Genomic DNA, 21,235 nt, shown 5'->3' with positions numbered 1-21,235 from the left:
CCTGCCTAGCTACTGGCCATTTAGCTCTTTATTAAACCAATGAAAGCAACACATCTTCACAGTGCACAAAAAGATTATCCAACAACAACTCACCAGTAATCCTAGCACTTAAGACATAAGAGCAGGAGTTCAAGGTCTTCCTAAACTACATGCAAACCCAAGGTCAGCTTGGACTGTAGGAGAATAGTCTCAAAAACCAAGCAGGAGTGGTAGAGATGGTTCAATGGGTACAGTCACTAACCACACAAGCTGGGCAACCAGAATTCAATCCCAGAGACCCACACTCTAAAAACCCTTATGTGCTGCACCTGTAATCCCAGAAGTCCTCCAAGGAGAGAGGAAGCAGAGACAGAATCACCTAGAAGCCAATAGGATAGCTAGCCTGAATTATACTGCACAACAGCAGAACAATGAGAGAGACTGTCTCACCAAGGTGGAAGGCGTGAACCAAAAGCTGTCCTCTGACCTCCATAGATACATCTTCATGTATACATACATACATGCATAATACACACAAAACAGAAGCAAGGAGATGCCCTGTCTCAAGGACAAAGGGGCTGCAGAGATGGCCCAGCAATGAGGAGCACTGACTGTTCTTATAAAGGATCCCAATTCAGTTCCTAGCACCCCCAAGGTGGCTCACAACCATCTGTACCTTCAGTGCCAGGGGATCCAACACCCTCTTCTGACCTCTCTGGGCACCAGGCACACACAAGGTACACATATATACATGAAGGCAAAACTATCCTAGACATAAAATAAAAATAAATCTTTAAAAAAAGTTTAAGATATTGCCTTCATAACACTGACAAACATATTATTTAGTTTTTCTAAGATAAGTGTCACTATAATTGCCCAGAATAGCCAGGGTTCAAGTTATCTTCCTGCCTCAACCTGAGTAGCTGAGACTAGAAGTACATATAAACCAAAACACTTTTAGAAAGATAGATATTTAAATACACACATTATTACTAGAAAGAGCTCAGGACCAGGAGTATTTATATAATCTGAAGAATAACTTGTAAATATGTATTAGGACATTCAAAACTGTATATCCTTAATTCAGCAACTTCATTAATTTAATCTAAGCAAATAATCTGGTGTACAAAAATGTAAGAATGGCAGGGCAGTGGTGGCGCATGCCTTTAATCCCAGCACTCAGGAGGCAGAGCCAGGCGGATCTCTGTGAGTTCGAAGCCAGCCTGGTCTACAGTGCGAGATCTAGGAAAGGTGCAAAGCTACACAGAGAAACCCTGTCTTGAAAAACCAAAAAAACAAACAAACAAACAAAATGTAAGAATGGTAGTATTTATTACACAACTGCTTGTAATACCACGAAAGAACCTATGGCCGAGTTCAAAGGGCCTCCTAAACCACAGAAAGCCACAGTAAAATAAATCCCTTGAGTGAGGACTGTTAGAAATGTAGTCTAGGATGCCGGGCGTGGTGGCACAAGCCTTTAATCCCAGCACTTGGGAGGCAGAGGCAGGCGGATCTTTGTGAGTTCGAGGCCAGCCTGGGCTACCAAGTGAGCTCCAGGAAAAAGGCGCAAAGCTACACAGAGAAACCCTGTCTCGAAAAAACCAAAAAAAAAAAAAAAAAAAAAAAAAAAAAAAAAAGAAATGTAGTCTAGGGAGATACAGGTAGGCACAGAAAGAAAGTCAAAGTCAGTTGTAATGAAGAAGACTCCAAGAATCCATCCACTCATACACTAGTAAGGGTATAACAGAAGTCAAACCAGCTTACAAGTCGGGGACAAGTTACGGGTCATTCAAAATCATAAGCTATATGGTAGATGTTTTGGGTCAGGCCTTTAATCCCAGCACTTGGAGAGCAGAGGCAGGTAGATTTCTGTGGGTTCGAGGCCAGTCTGGAGAATATAGTGAGCTCCTGGTCAGCAAGGGCTACATAGTGAGACCATCTCAAAAAAGAGAAAAAAGAAATAAACAGATGAACTACATGGCAGACTGGTTTTCCACTATGTTAAAGAGGTAACCAGAGTTCCAAAGTTGCCACTGTCTTTCTCTTCAGTCTTCAATATGACACAGAGAGCCCACTCATTTATACCTTGCTAGGGGGTCTTAATGCTTGACTGAATCAGAAACTGACCCAATCTGTTTCTAGACTATGGCGACAAAACCCCTAATTTATTTCTCCCTATTGGCCTTTACCTATAGCCAACTGAACCCCAATGCGAAGGCTCAGTGCTACCTGGCCCCAATTCTTATCCCAAGGATAGAGGGATTTAGACGCTGCAGCCAACTCTCCTGTAATATAAGGCTGGACCACTCGCTGGCCCCCTCCCATAGTTGCATATTTCCTAACTCCTAACAAAGGCTTCTCACGAGTCTCCCCCTGGGAACTGGATTTGTTCTCATTCTCAGCAAACTGCCCATCTGCCTGCCTCTCTCATAAGCTTCAGCTTGCTCTTGTCAAGGTCCCACAGAAAGAAGAGCTGGACCTGCTACCAGAGTTTCTGATCAGAACTTGCTCCTCTGACTGTCACTCACTGGTCAGACTCCATGAGCTCTGGGTGGCCTTGCCTCATGCTAACTGCTGCAGACTTTTGCTGCTTACCCTCTGGCCCTCTCCATACTGGCTGGTGCCCAGCCCCAACTGTGTGAGTAAATCAGCTGGGTTAAGCCACAACCCTCAAGTTCTTGGCTATAGCAGCGCAGCACTAAGCAACTCCTATGGCTTCAGTTAGGGTCTCACCTCCTCAGCTACCACTCTCCCATCAGCCTCCCAAGGAGAAGTCTGGTTCCAGGTTCCCAGCTTTTCTGATACTCCAAAACAGGCTCCTAACTACCAAACTATGCCCTTAAACTAACATCCAAAAGAAAAAAGAGGAAGAAAAAAAAAAACAAAAAACACTCTTAGCTAAAAGTGGGAATACTCCACATTACATAATACCACTACACCCAGCATGAGGAACTTTTTAGTAGATGCCCCCTGCTTTGCCAGAGTGTGCAGGGTCAGGGGATACTCCTGACCTCTAATAATGCTGCTGTACACCCCAGTGCTACGGCACTCCACCACCTACAGCCAAGAATGATCTGGTCCCAAATATCAACAACAGAGCCAAGGTTGAGAAACACGGTTACAGAGCACATTTTGTAAGTGGCTAGAAAAGGACCAGAGGAGGCAGTGCTGCTTCCGCTGTGCTGTACTGTGAGGTCCAGGGAAGCCTACAAGTACAGAGGGGTGATTTAAATGGTAAAATATACATCCCAAGACCAAACAGAGAAGACCTCAGGGAACAATGCCGCTGAGGAGGGGCATCTCCACAGAGGGCCCTGTGCCAGCCAGGGCTGTGCCCCTTAACCCTGCTTCTTTATTTAAAGGATGATTACCTTGCAAATGAGAACAAGCGCAACAGCGGGTAAAGCCAAGTGGGAGGAGGAGAAAGATCTACGGGCTAAGAATAATCCTGGGAATTCTAGCAGCCTTGAAATTGTTCATTCTGCACATGGTACTAAGAAAGGCAGGCAGTCTCTCCAATACACAATGACAGCACCATAGTCAACTCTATAAAAATTATAAAAATATAATCTCATAAAGAGACAAGTTATTCATTTTCTTTAAATTTGAAAGTAACAGCTGATAAGCAATTTTACCTTCGGGCTATCCAACTTTGACTTCTAAATTACATAGACTACTCTAATATTTGTGTACCAGAACTGAAGTATGGTCATGCTTGTCTTCAAATACTGTGATAGCAAATGAATAGGTGACTTTAATAAGATTAATACACAATCTCTAAGTAATCATGCTGAAAATTACAGCTCAGCATTTGAGTTAAAATAGCCAACAAATGCAAAGATAAACGAAGCCTGCCTCTTAAGTAAGTTACACAGTGTGTCTGTCAAATATTACTGGGCTTTTCAGCCAAGCCAAGAACTGAGGACTGTAATAGTCCCAAGTGAGAATTTTTAGAACACTCTAGGCAGATACATACTGTATGCAAGTGATACGACACCTTAATTAGATTCAACCAGCAGACTGTATTACACCGCGACTCGGAACAATAGTTCTGAGCCAAGATTACAATAAATTTCAAAATCTATAATGTGTGAAATTAAATTCCACAATAATGCATAAAAATCCTAATTTGAATCAATTTTCAACTTGCAAACACATGAAAAACTAAAAAATGAAATTCAGAGTAGGAGAAACAAAGAATACACAGTATTAGTAAATAATATTAATTAAGAAGGCCAAATTCTACCAAACAAGAATTAGACATTTTCTACCACATTCATGTCACTGCAAAGGCACTCAATTTGCCAAAAATAAAACCTTGGATTTTACTATTAGGGTAGAACACTTTCATATTATTTTAAGGTAATTTCCAGTCCCCAAAAGATTTATTCAAGATCCACTAGTGCACTCAAATAAATAAATATACTGATTAAACAATATTAATAGTTAATAGTATTAATGCCACATCTGCCGTATGAATGTGACTTTGCAGAAACGGCAAAGGAAAGCAAACAGCACGGTAGTTTAAGGTCCGGACAGGCAAAAACACCTCACGGTCAAGTTGGTAAATTAAGAACATCACGGACCTAATGTAACTCGGTTTCCACAGACTATGAACAATCACTTCTTTTATAAAAATCTTGATAGTTTGGATAGGATTCAGCCTAAAACTGAATACACAAACCCTCAGGTAAACCTGTACTGCTCAGTGTATTTTTCCTGCTAGCTTACTCTTTAATTAAATACAATAAGTGTGCACATGAGCTATTTGTCTGTTTCACTGTGCAGCCTTGCACCAGGACTGGTGATTTTGATGGCCCACTTAGCTCCTCTTTCTACAGTGGATTAGGGTTTTCTGGAGGAAAATTGGGTAATTTCAACACAGGTAAGATTCTAGTTCCCTCAAGCTACTGACCAGGAACATCTGGAAACCACTGGATAGCTTTGTTTTCTTGTCTCTCCAATAACCAGCACTAAGAGCATCAAGATGCCATCCTTGGACCCCACCCCCTACTGTTGCCAGTGATGCTTGCTTTCCACCACTGTAGTCTGACTGGTGCCAGATGGACATTTGGTCCTCTTTTTAACAATCTTGGGTTTCACAAGAGGTCTGAGGACAGCCATGTTGCAGAGTAAGAGATAGATGGCACCTCCCTTTTTTTTCTGGAGCTGGGGGGTTGAGTGGGGAGCTGGGTCTCATGCAGCCTTAAATTCACTATATAGCTCCATGGGGGCTCCTCAGCTATTGGTTCATAGTTCATGTGTTTCTACTAGTTTGGCTATTTGTTCCTGTGCTTTTTCCAATCATGGTCTCAACATCTCTTGCTCATACATCCCTCCTCTCTCTCGCTGATTGGACTCCCAGAGCTCCACCTGAGGCCTGGCCGTGGATCTCTGCATCTGCTTCCATCAGTCATTGGATGAGAGTTCTATCACGACACCTCCTAATGGCTAGAATTACATGTGCCACCACATGTCCTGCCCATTCAGTTTTTAACAATTTAGAAATATTAGTGGCACAATGCCCACTGGCAGTGGCAGTTATTATTACATGACAAAAGAATCAGCATTCAAAATTTCAACATAACAGTAAGAAAAACATAAAACAATAGTCAAAGAATTCAGAGCTACAGAGAGTTGAAACGGACCCTAGAAATCACTGATTATTGGAATGCTGTAACAATACTGATGAACAAAACCAGAACTAGTCAGGATGCAATGCCATCCAGTCAGTGGAAAAGCTCATGCATAACTACTACTACTGTGAACTAGGGAAGTGAACTTGTAACCATGGTAAACCTGAAAAGAAGGGATTTCTGGAAACATTCCAGACGATAGGTACAAACATAAGCTTGCAGTGGAAGTCATGTCTCTTCTGGGCGCCTGTGGTTTTTGTACACTAGCAACTACAGAACTGAGAAATCGTGACTAGTAGTTATGAGGAAGGGCTCTGGGCTTGGGTAGCCAGAAGAGCCTGAGGAAGTAAGTTATCAAAGTCTCTACCTTCGCTCCCTCCACTACAGAAGGAAACAGTAACAGTGAGTGTCCTCCTTAACAGAGCCTGGCAAATCAGCACAGCTCCCCAGACGCCATGTGTTCTTCTTGTTACAAAGGAGTAAGGTACACATGCAGCAAGCATTTTTCTTTTTTCTTGGGCAACCATGTGCCAGCTAAACAAAGACATGCAGCCTACATGTCAGAAGGCTCCACGCTCTTGGAGGAACAGGGGCAGTAGGAAAACAAAACTTCAACAAAAAGCCTAAAGTGCATGATGTAGGCACAAAGATTTCAGCACAGCTCAAAAGCAAAGAACTCTTTTTCTATACAGCTACAGAGAGACTCACGGCTGGTCAGTACCATCATCTCCCCACTTTCCACATCAGCTCACTAAAAATTTACCATCCTATCCATAAAGTACCAATTCTCACAAAACAAGTTCAACAGCACATTAAAAAGATTATATACACCATGACCATACAGTCTCTCTTACAAGGTCTGAAGACTATTCAACATACCAAAATCTCATTAACAAAACACATTATCATCTACAGTGATACAGAAAAGCATATGGCAAAATTTAATGCCACTCCATAAAAGCACCTAACAAAGTAGGAATAGACAAGAACTACCCCAACATAATGAAAACCTAAGGTTAGCATCATATGCCACAGGAAAACCCTGAAAGCTTTCCCTCTAAGATTAACAGAAAGAGCTGAGTGTGGTGACAGTCTATAATCTCAGCACCCAGAACCGAGCACAGCAATAAGGCCAGCCTGGGCTACAGAGTGAACTCCAGGACAACCTGGAATATAGTAGGAGACACCACCTCAAAAATACAAACTGCAGCTGGATATGGTGGCGTATGCCTTTAAGCCGAGCACATAGGAGGTAGAGGCAGACAGACAGAGCTCTGTAAACTTGAAGCAAGCTGGTCTACATAGCAAGCTAGCCAAGGCTACATACTGAAACCCTTTTCCAAAAACAACAAACATGAAGCACGCACACACGCACGCACGCGCGCCTTGGGCCAGTGAGATGGCTAAGCAGCTAAGCATGTAGGGAAAGGTACCAAGGCTGACAACTCAAGTTCAATCCCCAGGATCGACACGTTAGAAAAAAAAGCAATTCCCACAAGTTGTTTTCTGACCTCCACACACATAGTAGTACTACCCCCAAACAAGTAGATAAGTGAATTCTAAAAACAAAACTTTGAGGTCAGCCTGGGCCATATGAGACCATATATTTATATATTAAAAAGGGGTGGAGGAGGCCTGGAGAGATGGATCGGCAGCAGTTAAGAACACTGGCTGTTTTTCCAGAGGACCCAGGTTCAATTCCCAGCACCCACATGGTGGCTCACAATTGTCTATTCAAGAGAATCTGACACCCTGAACAGAGACCTACATGCAAGCGAAACACCATTAAAAAGATAAAACATTTATTAAAAAAAAAAAACAAGAGTTGCTCCCTTTCACCACTTGTATTCAACACGGTAAAGGAGTACTAGCCAGAGCAAGTAGGCAACGAAAAAGTAAAACCTTTATATGATTCTACTGCTGTAGGCCAGGCTGGCCTCAAACTCAGAGACCCATCTGCCTCTGCTTCCTGAGTGCTGAAATTAAAGGTGTGCACCACCACCACCCAGCTCTTTTTTAAACCTACAGGTGTCCTACTAAATATCGACTGTAATTTAACAAGAATGTTTTCCAAAAGAAAAAAAAAAGCACGAAGACTCACGGGTGCAGAGAATTAATAAGATGGATATAAAGTGTATTAAGATTTGATCTGTACCTGGTAGTGCTACTTTGAGAGGTTTTGGAAACTACTGGAGGAAGTACATAAATATGATGGTTAGCTTTAACTGTCTACTTGACATAATCTAGAATCACTTAGAGACTCTCAGTAAAGGACTGTCTACATTAGGTGGGTCTGTGGGCATGTTTGTAGAAGATTTTCTTAATTAAAATTGACTGATGGGGGAAAAATCTAGCTCACTGGGCAGCACCATTCCTTAGGCAAGGAGTCCTAAACTGTGGGAAACACAGGCTGAGCACAGGCAAGCAAGTGAGAACAGAGGCTGTGGCATGACTGTCTCAAGCTCCTACTGCTATGACATCACCATAGCAATGGACTATAATCTGGAATTGTGAGGTGACCCTCTCCCCTCTAAGTTGCTTTTGTCAAGATATTTCATCACAGCAACACAAACCAAACTAGAAAAGTAGGGGTACCTTGACCCTGGACCCTTCTGGTCACTCCACTCTGCTTCCTGCCCATATTGTGAACTATGAAACTATGCTCTCCTGACCATGACAGATAAAACATAAAATGGAACAAACTACACTTCTTCTATATAAATTGCTATGTCGCACATTTTGTCACAGTTTAAAAGAGTTTGCAGAATCGGGGTCAGAAAAGCTTAAAATGCTGCAAGAAGAGTTTAATGAGGGACTGGAGGGAGCTCAGAAAAGAAGAATGTCAATGTTAATTCAAACAAAGAAGGCCAAGATTCATGAGGCTGAAGATGGAGAAAGGAGACTCTACAAGAAGCTATACTACTGGCCATTCATGTTAACTTCTAGCTAAGAATTTGCCTATATCTGACCTATATCCCAAGACTTTGATGAGAATGAATGTAAAAGGAATAGTCTAACTAAACATATTTCAAAACAGCGCAGCATCCAAGCTGTAGCACGGTCACTACTGGCTGGTATTCATTAGTTTAATAAGGGCAGAGGGATTCAGAAAAATGTATAGTTTAGTCAGAAAAGGACCATTCGAAGCTGTAGACAAGGAAGGCATGAATATTAAGAGACTGGTACACTATTAAAAATTCTCATTTTAGGGCCTTTAGAGCACTTGCTCTTGCAGAAGACTTGGTTTTGATTCCCAGAACCCACATGGGGGGCTCACAACCATCTGAGAATCGGAAGCCTTCTTCTTACCTCTACAGACACTAAGCATGCATGCCGTGCATGCCGGTAAAATATTCATACACATAAAATAAAACAAATCTAAAAAAAATGATGAATTACTGATAAATAGTATTGAAATAAGCAGCTAATCCAATGAGGAAAAGTAATGTTGAATCACTAGAAGCTATTCTATATCAGAGAAGACTAAGGAGAGAAAATGAAGGAATCTAAACTACAAAAAGGACATTAGAGAAAGTGTGCTGAAATCCAAGTAAGAGTTTAGTTAATGCGAATACAGCATTAGTTCCTTAGTGTGACAAGTGTGCCTGTAACGGACAACAACACAGGGAAAGAAGTGAGGGCTATGGACACTCTATATTACCTTCACAAGTTTTTAAGACAAAAGGGTATTTTAAAATTTCTTAAAAAGGAAGAAGTTAGGTGTAGCTCAGTAATGGAGCACTGACCTGGCGTACACAAGTCCCTTGATCAGAGACCCTGGTACCTCAAGAAAAAGAAAAGGGAAAAGTTGGACCCCTACCACATCTGACACTAAAATTATTAATCAAAGAATTACTACTAAAAAGTATAAATAGAGTATAAAAACCCTACACTATGTGGCTTAGTAACATGTAGGACAGGTATTAGTCCTCAGGACTCGCTCTAGCAGGCTAGGAATATAGACTGACTCCGAACCAGCTGAGTTCCTATCAATCTGCCAGGAAGTGGGTAACCGCAAATTACTTTCCCTCTCTCTTCCCCACTTTCTCTCCTGTAAGTTACTATTTGTGCTGTGATAAGACAGTGACCAAAAGGAACTTCAGAGAGAAATGCTCTAGACAGATCATCCAGTACTTTTTGTTTTTCTTATATGCATTAGTGTTTTGCCTGTATATCTGTGTGAGGGTGTCGGATCCCCTGGAACTGGAACTACAGACAGTTGTGAGCTGCCATGTGGGTGCTGGGAATTGAACCTGAGTCCTCCGGAAGAGCAGCCAGTGCTCCTAACTGCTGAGCCACCTCTCCAGCCCCCAACCAGCACCTTTTTAAGAGGATAAACAGACACTTCCCCACCCTTTCCTCTCTTTCACTTGCCCACCTTCTCACCACTTATGCTGCCCAATCTCTCAGCTGAATCCCTACCACACCCCCCACCCTGGTTCTGCTCTGTTCTCTTGGTAGTTAAGAGCACTTACTGCTCTTCTGAAAGTTTAGTTCTGAACACCCACGTCAGGGGGCTCCCAATGCCTATTAACTCCAGCTCCCGGGGAACTGACACCTTCCTCTGGCCTCTGCAGGCACCTGCACTCACATGCATAGATACACACATATACACATAGTTTAATATAATAAATCTTTTTTTTTTGGGGGGGGGGTTCGAAACAGGGTTTCTCTGTGTAGCTTTGCGCCTTTCCTGGAACTCACTCTATAGCCCAGGCTGGCCTTGAACTCACAGAGATATGCCTGCCTCTGCCTCCCGAGTGCTGGGATTAAAGGCGTGCGCCACCACCCGCCCGGCCAGTAAATCTTTAAAACTAAATTACATCATGTCCGCTGACCTCCACATGGATGCTATGGCACACCTACAGGCTCATACGCAGACATCATGTATGCATGCACACACACAGACATGCATACATACAAACACACACAAAAATCATCACAAATTGTTTTGTTTCCAGACAGGATTTTTCTGTGTGACAGCCTTGGCTGTCCTAGAACTTGCTCTGTAGACCAGGCCGGCCTCAAATCCACAGGGTGCTGGGATTAAATGCCACCACTGCCCAACATCATTACAATTGTTTGTTTGTTTGTTTGTTTGTTTGTTTGTTTTGAGAAGGGTCTTTCTATGTAGCTCTGGCTATCACTTGGAACTCACTCTATAGACCAGGCTGGCCTTGAAATCACAGAGATCCACCTGCCTCTGCTTTCCAAGTGCTGGGATTAAAGGCATGTGCCACCACCTCCTGGCCATCATTACAAATTCTAGAAAAAAAAAAGACACATTAATCTCTGAACAATTTTAAGTCTTAGACAAAGCACTAGCCGGACTTAGAAATGTGCTAATAATAACAACTGATGTCTAGTGCACACTACTCAGTGCTTTTCATAGCTCACTCACTAAATCCTTAGACCCCTATGCTGTAGGTATAGTCCACCCATTTTACAGAAGAAAATCAGATACAAAGAAGTTAATTCGCCAAAGCCCACAGCCAGAATAGTCTTTAATTTCCAAAATGTCACCTGGCCCAGATGTCCTAAAGGCTGAAATCAGCATTTCCTTCAGTACCGAAGGTGACTCTGTCGTTCAGTCAGCATCGTGAACTGCTCCTCATAGTCTATTTCCAAAGGCTCCTCCCACCATGAGGAAACCACACCATATATCTAAGGCGTGAACAAGCATCAAAGGAAGAAAAAGTTCCCAAGATTCTTTGCACAAGTATAACTTCTATAATTATGCAGCCCCACACTGTCTTTTTGGAACTTTTGGGAGGTGAGAGCCAGGGAGGAACTCGGAAAGAGAACACTCACCTAGATAGAATTCTGGGGGTGTAAGATTCTGCACTGTACCAGTAAGCAGATTTAGTCAGCCCATCTTTGGAAAAATCAGTTTACTTCTTTGGCATCAGGTTCCCCAAGGAAGCATAGGATATAATAAAATAGCAGCTTACAATACTAGACTTTCTTTTTCAGACCAAGAAACATAGCTGTACTTTGCAGAAAAGACCAGGCAGAGGAAAGAATTCAAGACAAGCTACTGTTTATTCAAAACACAACTGGAAAAATGTTCTTTTTTTTTAATTTTATTTATTTTATTTTACAATACCATTCAGTTCTACATATCAGCCACGGGTTCCCCTATTCTCCCCGCTCCCACCCTCTCCCCTTACCCCTTACCTTCTTGCCCAAAGACCAAGGCTGCACTCTGTCAACTAACAACAAAGCTCCAGAGTGAGCCAACCCTATTCTAAATGCACTGCTACCTTGGGGTGACACAGCTCTGTGACAGGAAGTGCTGCCATACTCAGCAAGCAGGAGCCAAAGCCACAGCTGACAGCCCACAAAGCTTAGAGAAAGCTTAAGAAGGGGTAGGTGGAAATACAGACCGTGCTGGCCACACCAGCAGGCTCCAGGAGGCTGGCCTTCAGCTCCATGCCCATCTCTCTTCTTTACCAAGAAGGAAAGATGCACACAGGCTGCCAAGGCAGTAGTAATGGCTACTACCATCATTCCACTTATCAGCAAGCCTGCAGGATTAGACCTATTCAGCCTCCAAGGAGCCAAATTCCCACAATTGAATCTCTTCCTAAAATTATTCTTAGTAGTGTAGACATCAATTCTAAAGAGTTTTTTTACAACTTAGGAGAGAAGAAACTATTGATTTTTTTTTTTTAAATGAAGATTAAAACCTGTGTCCTTAGATTTGGCATTCCACAGTGAGCCACAAGTCAACTAGGCCTGGCATTTCAATTCTATTGACTTAGCATCTCTCCTTACATAAAGGTGCTAGAGGATTGCATGGTCCAATCAAAAACTTCTCAACATTCCTCCCCACATTTCTCCCATCACTATGTACTTGCTTGCTACTCTATCAAAAGCACTTTTTATAAACACCCTGCCCAATTCTTACCTGTAGGATTTCTACCAAATTCTTCCTCGGCTGCTGCTGCTTTTACTTATACATTGATATTATACAGCATTCTTTGCCCTTTGTTTTTTTGGACAGCCTGTGGTTGACTCCAACAAGACCCTAGCAGTCATTAAGTTTCATCCTCTGTCCATATCTTGCCTCTATATGCAGACACATGCATAAGCACACACATAAACATACATATATATATATTGCTTTCTCCCAAGGTTGGTGGGAGAATCTAACAACCAGCTGGGAATCTAAAATCTGAGAGATATTCAATGAATCTAAGCACACTGAGTTCTTTAGTTCACTCTCTTTATTCTTCTAATTCAATTCTATCTACACAGCTTCTTTTCTGTTCTTATACTTAGCTCCCCTGTCTCTTTTTCTGCTGTACTCTCATTGTTCTAAACTTAGTTCTTCCTCATCTTCGTCCTCCTCTTTGTTCTTCCCAAGCATATACATACATACATACATACATACATACATACATACATACATACATACATAATCCATTCATTTACAACTTGTTAGTAAAAACTACAAAGTAAACTCTCTCAGGAACATAGGTGCTACTGATCTCTTGAAGGACTAAGGTACAATAAGGCCAGACACCCACAATATCACTTCTAGTTCACTAACAATTCTTCTAAAGGGTTTTGATCCAACAAGGCCAGGCACCTGCAATTCTGCTCTGTGAAAGTTCTACGAGGACACTTTGTCTGGCCAGTTTTACCTAGTTAGTAGCTAGGGATAAAGAACAAGACCTCTAAGTGTCTACAGTCCACATGGAACAATAGACCTAATATGAAGCATATTTTAGTATATTTCTATTCATAAAAATTGTACAGTTAAATAAGAAACCATCTTCTAGACTATCCACAATTATGTGTGCCCATAAGATTGAGATGCAGTCATGAGATTACATGTACACATAACATGGAAGTGCACGGTAAATGGGGAGAATCATAGCTGTTATTGCTCAAGAAGTTTACAACAAGAAACAGCCAACTCATTCAAAAGGCAGTAATTCCATAACGCCTTGCGTGATAGTTTCCTCTAACAGAACCCTTGGTTCTGATAGGTTGACCCTCTGAACACTAGTTGTCATCTTCTGTATACTCCCAGTCTTTTGCTACCAGCCGCTCTCGATACATGTATTCACATACATATAGACACACACAACTCTTAAACAGGAAAAGAATCTTACATGTTTATTTCATTTTGCAGCAGCCTAAAATACGGAACACTTTCAGCTTGTGTTTTGTTAAACGTTTTATTGAGTGAGTATGGGAGATAAATATAGCATATTTTATTAAAATATATCATAAACATATATCTTGATAAGTTTTCAAAAAATGAATACAAAAAGTATGACTGGAATCCAGATCAAGAAAAAGCAGCCATTCCGGGCAGTGATGGTGCACACCTATATAATTGCAGCACTCAGGAAGCAGAGGCAGGAGCATCTCTGAGTTTGAGTCCAGCCTGGTCTACAGAGTGAGTTTCAGGAGAGCCAGGGATACACAGACAAATCCTGCCTCAGGGGAAAAAAAAAAGGCAAAGAAAAAGCAGCCTCCAACTCCATTCCTTTTAACCATGGCCAAACAATACCTATAGTCTTAACTTCTAACAGGCCAGAATCTGTTTGCCTTTTGGTACTTTCATCCATGGGAGCATACAATAAGCAGCAGAGAGCTTTTATCCCGAAATTCTGTACTCGTAATACTCACCATAATCTTCTTGTACAAAGCCATGACATTATCATCATCAAACGGTAGAAATCCGCACATAAGCACATATAAGAGGATGCCCATACTCCAAACATCTGCCTAAGAGGGAGAAAAAATAGCATTAAAACACATTTCAAAAAGGCAGAACACAAAGAGACTCACAGAATCTTCACAAAGCTGGAAGAGCACTAAGAAACCAGCCAATTCAACTTGCTCATTCTACAGACAGTGAACATGAAGCCCAGAAAGGAAGATTCGTCCAAAGTTACTGACTCAATGGAAGACCTCCTGACTTTCAATTTAGTATACTCCTCTAGCTACATGCTAATACGGAATAGAAAATAATTCCCAACAAGTGATCTGTGTTCCAAGCTGTAGGAGATTAGAAGTTAAGCATTTATACCTGAGAGGTGTCAGCCATTTCATTTATTAAGTTGAAGCAATACAGAAAGTAAACATAGCCTTGTCAAATACCATGAGCGGTCAAAACAGATTATGTCTGAGATTACACTAAAAGACGAAAAAAAAAAAAGTATCGTAATGTTTCCATAAAAAATCTACAACAGCCTACTGAAAAGAAACACTTTCCAGTTAACACAATCAGGCATCTCACATCACTGTTTCAAATTAGATAAGAGAACACACTTATTAACTAAAATCATAAGCCAAAGCAAATGTAAATAAGCTTATCAATTGGCAAGTAAGATCAAAACAACTGGGGAAAGAAAAAACTCTGAAACATTTCCCATGAGAAATTTGTGAAAGCCTTAAGAGACCCTACCATGGAACATGTCCTAGGCAGGATAAACACCAGAATTACCTCAACTGCTTGCTTTAAAATGAAGCACTATTCTTAAACAATCAAACCAAACTCTCCAAGGGTATAGGCCTGAGTTTTGCATCATTCAAGCATCACAATGGACTCCTTGGCACAGCTCTTAAGACAGTATCTCTCAAGGACAAAAAGTCAAACTCACATGGACAAGGATACTACTTAAGATCACATAAGAGGGCTAAAGAGATGGCAAAATAGTTAAGTGTCTGCTGCACAATTACAAGGACCAGAGTTCAAATCCCATGACTCATGTAACAAGTTGGGCACCCTGCCAATGCCTATAAAGTCCAGCTCCAAGGAGAGCAGGCACAGAAGGACTGCAGTGGATTGCTGGCTTCCAACCTAGCCAAGGAGCCTCAAGTTCAGGGAAGCCCTCACATACATAACACACACACATTTTTTCTTTAAATGACAAATGCTACTACACAGATAAACCTTGAAGACATTATGTTAAGTGAAATAAGATATTCACAAAAACTTATTAAAATAATATGTGACAGGCGGTGGTGGCGCACGCCTTTAATCCCAGCACTCGGGAGGCAGAGCCAGGTGGATCTCTGTGAGTTCAAGGCCAGCCTGGTCTACAGAGTGAGTTCCAGGATAGGCTCCAAAAGCTACAGAGAGAAACCCTGTCTTGAAAAACCTAAATAAATGAAGGAATGAATAAGAAAAATAAAAATTATATGTGACATGGAATAACCAAATTCAGAGACATGGAGAACAGGACAAAAGCCAGAGAGGTTAGTAGAAATGGGAGGTATTGTTCAGTGAACATCAGGTTTTAGCTCTACAAGGTAAAGAGAACTATAGAGCTTCATTGCACAACAGTGTGACTATACTTAACAAACTGAACTGCAAACCAGTTACCATGGTAGACTTTATTTTATGTGCATTTTTCCAAAGTTTAAAAAGAAAGGGCTGGGGGGGGGATATAGTTCAGTTAGCAAAACACTTGCCTAGCATGCATGAAGCCCTTGATTTGATCCCCAGCACCACATAAACTGAATGCGGTGGCATGTCCATCATCCCAACACTTGGGAGGTAAAGACAAAATCAGAAGTTCATAGCCTGAGCTATATGAGACCTGTTTCACAAACAAGCCAGGCATTGTGGTACATACCTTTAAACCCAGCACTCAGGAGGCAGAAGGAAGGGATCTCTGTGAGTCCAGCCTGATTTACATAGTGAGTTTCAGGCCAACCAGAACTATATTGTGATATAGGGGGAGGGGAATGTTTGTAAGGAAAATGAAGAAAGCCTAAGTTTTCCAGATTTAAAAAGAGCTCAAGAGTGCCAGCAAGATGGATCAGCAAGTAAAGAAGCATGTTGAAAGGCTAACATAAATTCAATCCCCAAGACTTTCACAGTGGAAGGAGAAAGAGAAAACCAATTCCCATAAACTGTCCTCTGGTCTTCATCTGCATGCACAATACATACATACATACATACATACATACATACATACATACACACATACATACATACAACTAGAGCTAAAGAAATACAGTAACCAATGCAATAAGGATATAAAGAGTATCATTGGTACAGGCACACACTTTACAGGGGGGTCTGCAGCCGAATGGCTTAACCCTGTAATCCTAGCACTGGTGAAGGGAAGATGAGGTAAGAACACTCAACAACTCAAGGCTAACCTGAGCTACACAGTGGGTTCCAGACCAGCTTAGGATACAAAACGGGTTTGGCTCTGTAGATAAATACCTTCCCATATAGGCATGAGGATGAGATTTAGATCCCCAAGTCCACATAAAAGGGAGGCAGTGTGACTTCCAAGCCTAGCACCTGGAAGTCAGAGACAAGTGACTCCCTTGTCATGGTGGCTACCTTTTGGAATTGGTGAACTACAGAGTTCAGTAAGAGACCCTGCCTCAATAATGTAGAAGCTGTCAACCTGATGTCAACTTCAGATTTATGCACACAAATGCATATACACCTATAAACACACATGTGAACACACACATACACACACCAAGAAGGAAAGGTCCTTCCTGACTTTCAGAAAATATACATACATAAAGCTTCAAGCTTTTTAACTCCAGTTACTGCCCAGCCTGGTGCTCTCTTGAAATATACTCAATAAACTATTCTTCCAAAATAAACAAATAAGCATTTCCCTGCCACCGCCAAGTCACCCAGACAGAGGCAGGGACTCAAGTGCATTCAAGATTCAGTGTCACCATACCCCACCACCATGGCTAAAAAAAGGCACTGCTGCTGAAGCTGTAATGGGTGGCTTTACAAGAGGTGTTCAAGGCCACACTCATCCATGAAAGCCTAGCACGTGAATGCACAGAAGTGCCAAAGCCTTAGACAAGCTCCAAGCATGTCTTTGTGTGTCTGTTTCCAATTGTGATGTGCCTATGTATGTCAGGAGGATGAAGGCCCTTGATGCTGAGCACCAAATCAACCTAAAGTTCCCGAAAGCAAGAAACTAAATGATGGGTAGGCCTCGGAACTATCAAGGAGGAAAGCCCAGAGTGGGTGGTTGGAGCCACATAGTGGGTAAGGACTATGGCCAAGAATCTCAAGAGATCATGGAAGAGCACTTCAAATACAAGAAATAAACAATTTAAAAAATTGGCTCATTTAAATAAAACAACAAACAAAAACAGGGCTGGCAAGATGCCTCAACAGATAAAAACACTTGCTACCAAGGCTGACAAGCTGAGTTCAATGTCTGGAACCTTAACAGTGGGAGGACAGAACTAACTCCTAAAAGTTATCCTCTGACATCCATATGTACACTGTGGCATTCGCTGCCCCCAATATATACACAAAGATATAGTAAAGAATTTTTTTCTTCTTCTCTTTTTTTTTTTTTGGTTTTTTTCAAGACAGGGTTTCTCCATGTAGTTTTGGTGCCTGTCCTGGATCTAGCTCTGCAGACCAGGCTGGCCTCGAACTCACAGAGATCCGCCTGGCTCTGCCTCCCAAGTGCTGGGATTAAAGGCGTGCGCCACCACCACCCGGTAATAATTTTTTTAAAGAGAGATAATATATTAAAAAATAAGGGCTGGAGAGATGGCTCAGCGGTTAAGAGCACTGACTGTTCTTCCAGAGGTCCTGAGTTCAATTCCCAGCAACCACATGGTGGCTCACAACCATCTGTAATGAGATCTGGTGCCCTCTTCTGGCCAGCAATCATACATGCTGTATATATAATAAATAAATAAATAAATAAATAAATAAATAAATAAATAAATAAATAAATGAATGAATGAATGAAAGAAAAAAGAAAAAAGAAAAAAAATAATAATAAAGTGTACATATAGTTACAACAGGATACGATGTTCAGTTCACATTCATATGGTTAAAAAAAGGATCTGCATATGTATGTTCCGAGAAAGAAGCAAATGAGGAAAATGTAAATAATTACAAATTTAAATAAAAATATGCCAAAGTTCTTAATTCTATTTTTGTACAATACTTTAAATGTGAGATCAAAATGAAGTCACTAAAAATATACAAATTCCCATTTACTCCTGTTCCAAATTAAGTAAGCTGGTATTTCCAAAGTTCTCCCACATAGCAATTCTCCCCAGAAATGTTCCATAGAAAAGTGGATTCTGCAGGTAGAGAAAGCTGGGACCAGCTGCCACCTAGGCTGTTTCCTTTCCAAAGGTCCCACTGTACAAGCGTGCATGCAAGACAGGAGATGCTCAGCCCAGAAACGCCCAAGCTCTGACAAGTCATGTTTTATTTCTCTAAAACGCTAACGCAGCAACACCTGAACTCCAGAGAATAAGAGGGGCTGCCTAACTTGAGGGAGCAAGTGCAAAGGAGCAAAGCCAGGCCTTCTGAGCAGGGACCCGTGACAGGACCACTGGCTTTGGGGTGTCAGCTATACTTGAAGGGTAGTTTTTTTCTGTACTAATAAACATCTTTAAAAAGTAGGTGTTCCAGCCGGGCGGTGGTGGCGCACGCCTTTAATCCCAGCACTCGGGAGGCAGAGCCAGGCGGATCTCTGTGAGTTCGAGGCCAGCCTGGGCTACCAAGTGAGTCCCAGGAAAGGCGCAAAGCTACACAGAGAAACCCTGTCTCGAAAAAAACCCAAAAAAAAAAAAAAAAAAAAAAAAAAAAAAAGTAGGTGTTCCACTGTAGCACTGGGCCATACCTAGCTGACCTAACCAGCTTAAACTGCAGAACACTTTAGACAAAAAGCAACTACAACAAGGATGGCAGAAATATGTCACCAAACTAATCAGTAACAATTACCTCTGATCCAAGATACGATTTGCCTTGTATTAGTTCAGGTGCTGCATAAGCAAGACTCCCACAGCATGTCTGTAGATGGTAGTCCTTGTGACCCTACCACAACATAAAAATGAAACATCTATTAGTTACAGACCCTAAAAATAGTAAACCTCAAGTTAGGCATGGTGTGTACATTTGTAATCCCAGCATTTGGGCAGTAGAAGCAAGAAGCTCAGGAGTTCAAGGCCAGACTCAACCACATAGAAAGCTTGAGATCAGTCTGGGCTATATGAGACCCTGGCTCAAAAAACAAAAATAAGCATTAAAAACATTCAACTTTGATAAACTCTCCCCTTTGAACTAAAAAAAAAAAAAAAAAAAGGCTAGATGAAGAACTATCCCATGCCAGGCATGGTGGTGCACACCTTCAAACTCAGCACTCTGGAGGCAGAGGCAGGAAGATCTAACTTCAAGGCCAGCCTGGGTCTGGTCTATAGAGTAAGTTCCAGGACAGCCAAGGCTACACAGAAAAAAATCTGTCTCAAAAAAAAAACAAAACAAACAAACAAAAACCTATTCCAAATAATCAAGAGATTTCTGTAAATGCTCTTTGTATATATGTACATGCACATAAGCCAATTGTGATTCTCTGGATTTCCAATACCACTCAACCTCACATGAACAAGATCTTTTTCCCCTTAGTTAAGTCAAATCAAGTCCATACTTCCTTAGATATTCATTTGCACAGTAATTAACCTCATATCCATCCAAGCACCCATGATTTCCTACCCCCAGGTATTCAAGGAATAACCACACAATTTAAGTCCGTATCTTTAACATCAAATCTTTACAAATACAGAAGAATTTCCTTTTTGTTCACAGGAAGAAGCAACTGATAAGTAGGAGATGCATTGCTAATCTGTTGTCCAGACTGTGTGGTAAGACAAATCACCACCTTAACTGGTGATCTACCAACCTCTCCTGCTCTCCCACAGAAACACATGCCTTATGAAAATGAAGTTGCTCCTGCACTCCTATGCTGAGCCCTATAGGGTGCAAAAGACCTAGAAACCTTAAGATTTTGTTTACAAAGGAAACATGCCCAAAAAAGAGAACCCCACAGAGGCCGAGGCCATCTTTCCCAGACCACGCCCATTTTCTTAGATGATGTCTATGTGAGTTGAATCTGTGGCAGCCATTTTTTAAAAAGGCTAATAGTCTTCTACAAACATCCCCACCGACCTCCTGTAGAGAATGTAACTTATCTGTCAAAGGATGATCTTTATATGCTTTATGTCTGTAAAAACAATTTAAACTGCCTTCTGAATCATCTGCTTCCCAGACACAAGCCTCCACTGATAATCTCAGAATAGACATCAGTGGGAGAAGAATCAGAAAGAACCAGACATTCAAAACTGAAGAGGCAAAATCTGCTTCCCTCTCCACCTTGCTAATTCTGAGGGGCAGGAAATAATCATGGGACTACAAAGAGCTGAGAGGAGTCTGCAATTTCAACATTCTTAATGAATGTAGACAGCTCATTTTAGCAATGGAGTGGCATCATTAGAGAACCAAGAAGGAAGCCTCCAACAAGCAGCCACACAGGAGACCTGCTGCAGGCAGCAGAGCTGAAAAGTTCAAAGTCACCTCAAAGAGAAGTTATGCTAGAGAACACTAGGACTTACATGAGACGTAAACTAGGGGAATTCCAAGCAGTATAAATGTAGAAGCCCGTGGCCATCAATTCTCCTTCTTCTTCACAAGGAAAGGGGAATCACCTCAGAGTATAAACTAATTCTCAGTTATCAGTAAACCATCTGGGTAATAAAAACTAGATACGCACCAAATTCTCAGGTTCTACACAAATGAACAAAGGGATCATCTAGCGGCAACATACTCAAAACTGCAAACACATGATTAAGTA

The 21,235-nt window shown here is 41.5% G+C and overlaps 1 protein-coding gene across 4 annotated transcripts in view; it reads right to left on the bottom strand.

Moving 5' to 3' along the window:
- The window catches only part of Melk (maternal embryonic leucine zipper kinase), a 67,745-nt gene that overhangs the window by 33,612 nt on the left and 12,898 nt on the right, over positions 1–21,235 (bottom strand). For all 4 annotated transcript variants that reach the window (XM_028894753.2, XM_037202568.1, XM_037202566.1 and 1 more), the window contains 2 exons: positions 19,333–19,425; positions 14,265–14,363 (listed from right to left, as the gene is read on the bottom strand). In XM_028894753.2, coding sequence (XP_028750586.1) covers positions 14,265–14,363; positions 19,333–19,425 — 192 coding nt within the window. The remainder of the gene's footprint in view (positions 1–14,264; positions 14,364–19,332; positions 19,426–21,235) is intronic.

The sequence above is a fragment of the Peromyscus leucopus genome, chromosome 2 (assembly GCF_004664715.2).
Source record: "Peromyscus leucopus breed LL Stock chromosome 2, UCI_PerLeu_2.1, whole genome shotgun sequence".
In the NCBI taxonomy this organism is placed as follows: domain Eukaryota; kingdom Metazoa; phylum Chordata; class Mammalia; order Rodentia; family Cricetidae; genus Peromyscus; species Peromyscus leucopus.
The sequence above is the reverse complement of the archived record's forward strand: the minus strand, read 5'-3'. Positions and strand labels throughout refer to the sequence as shown.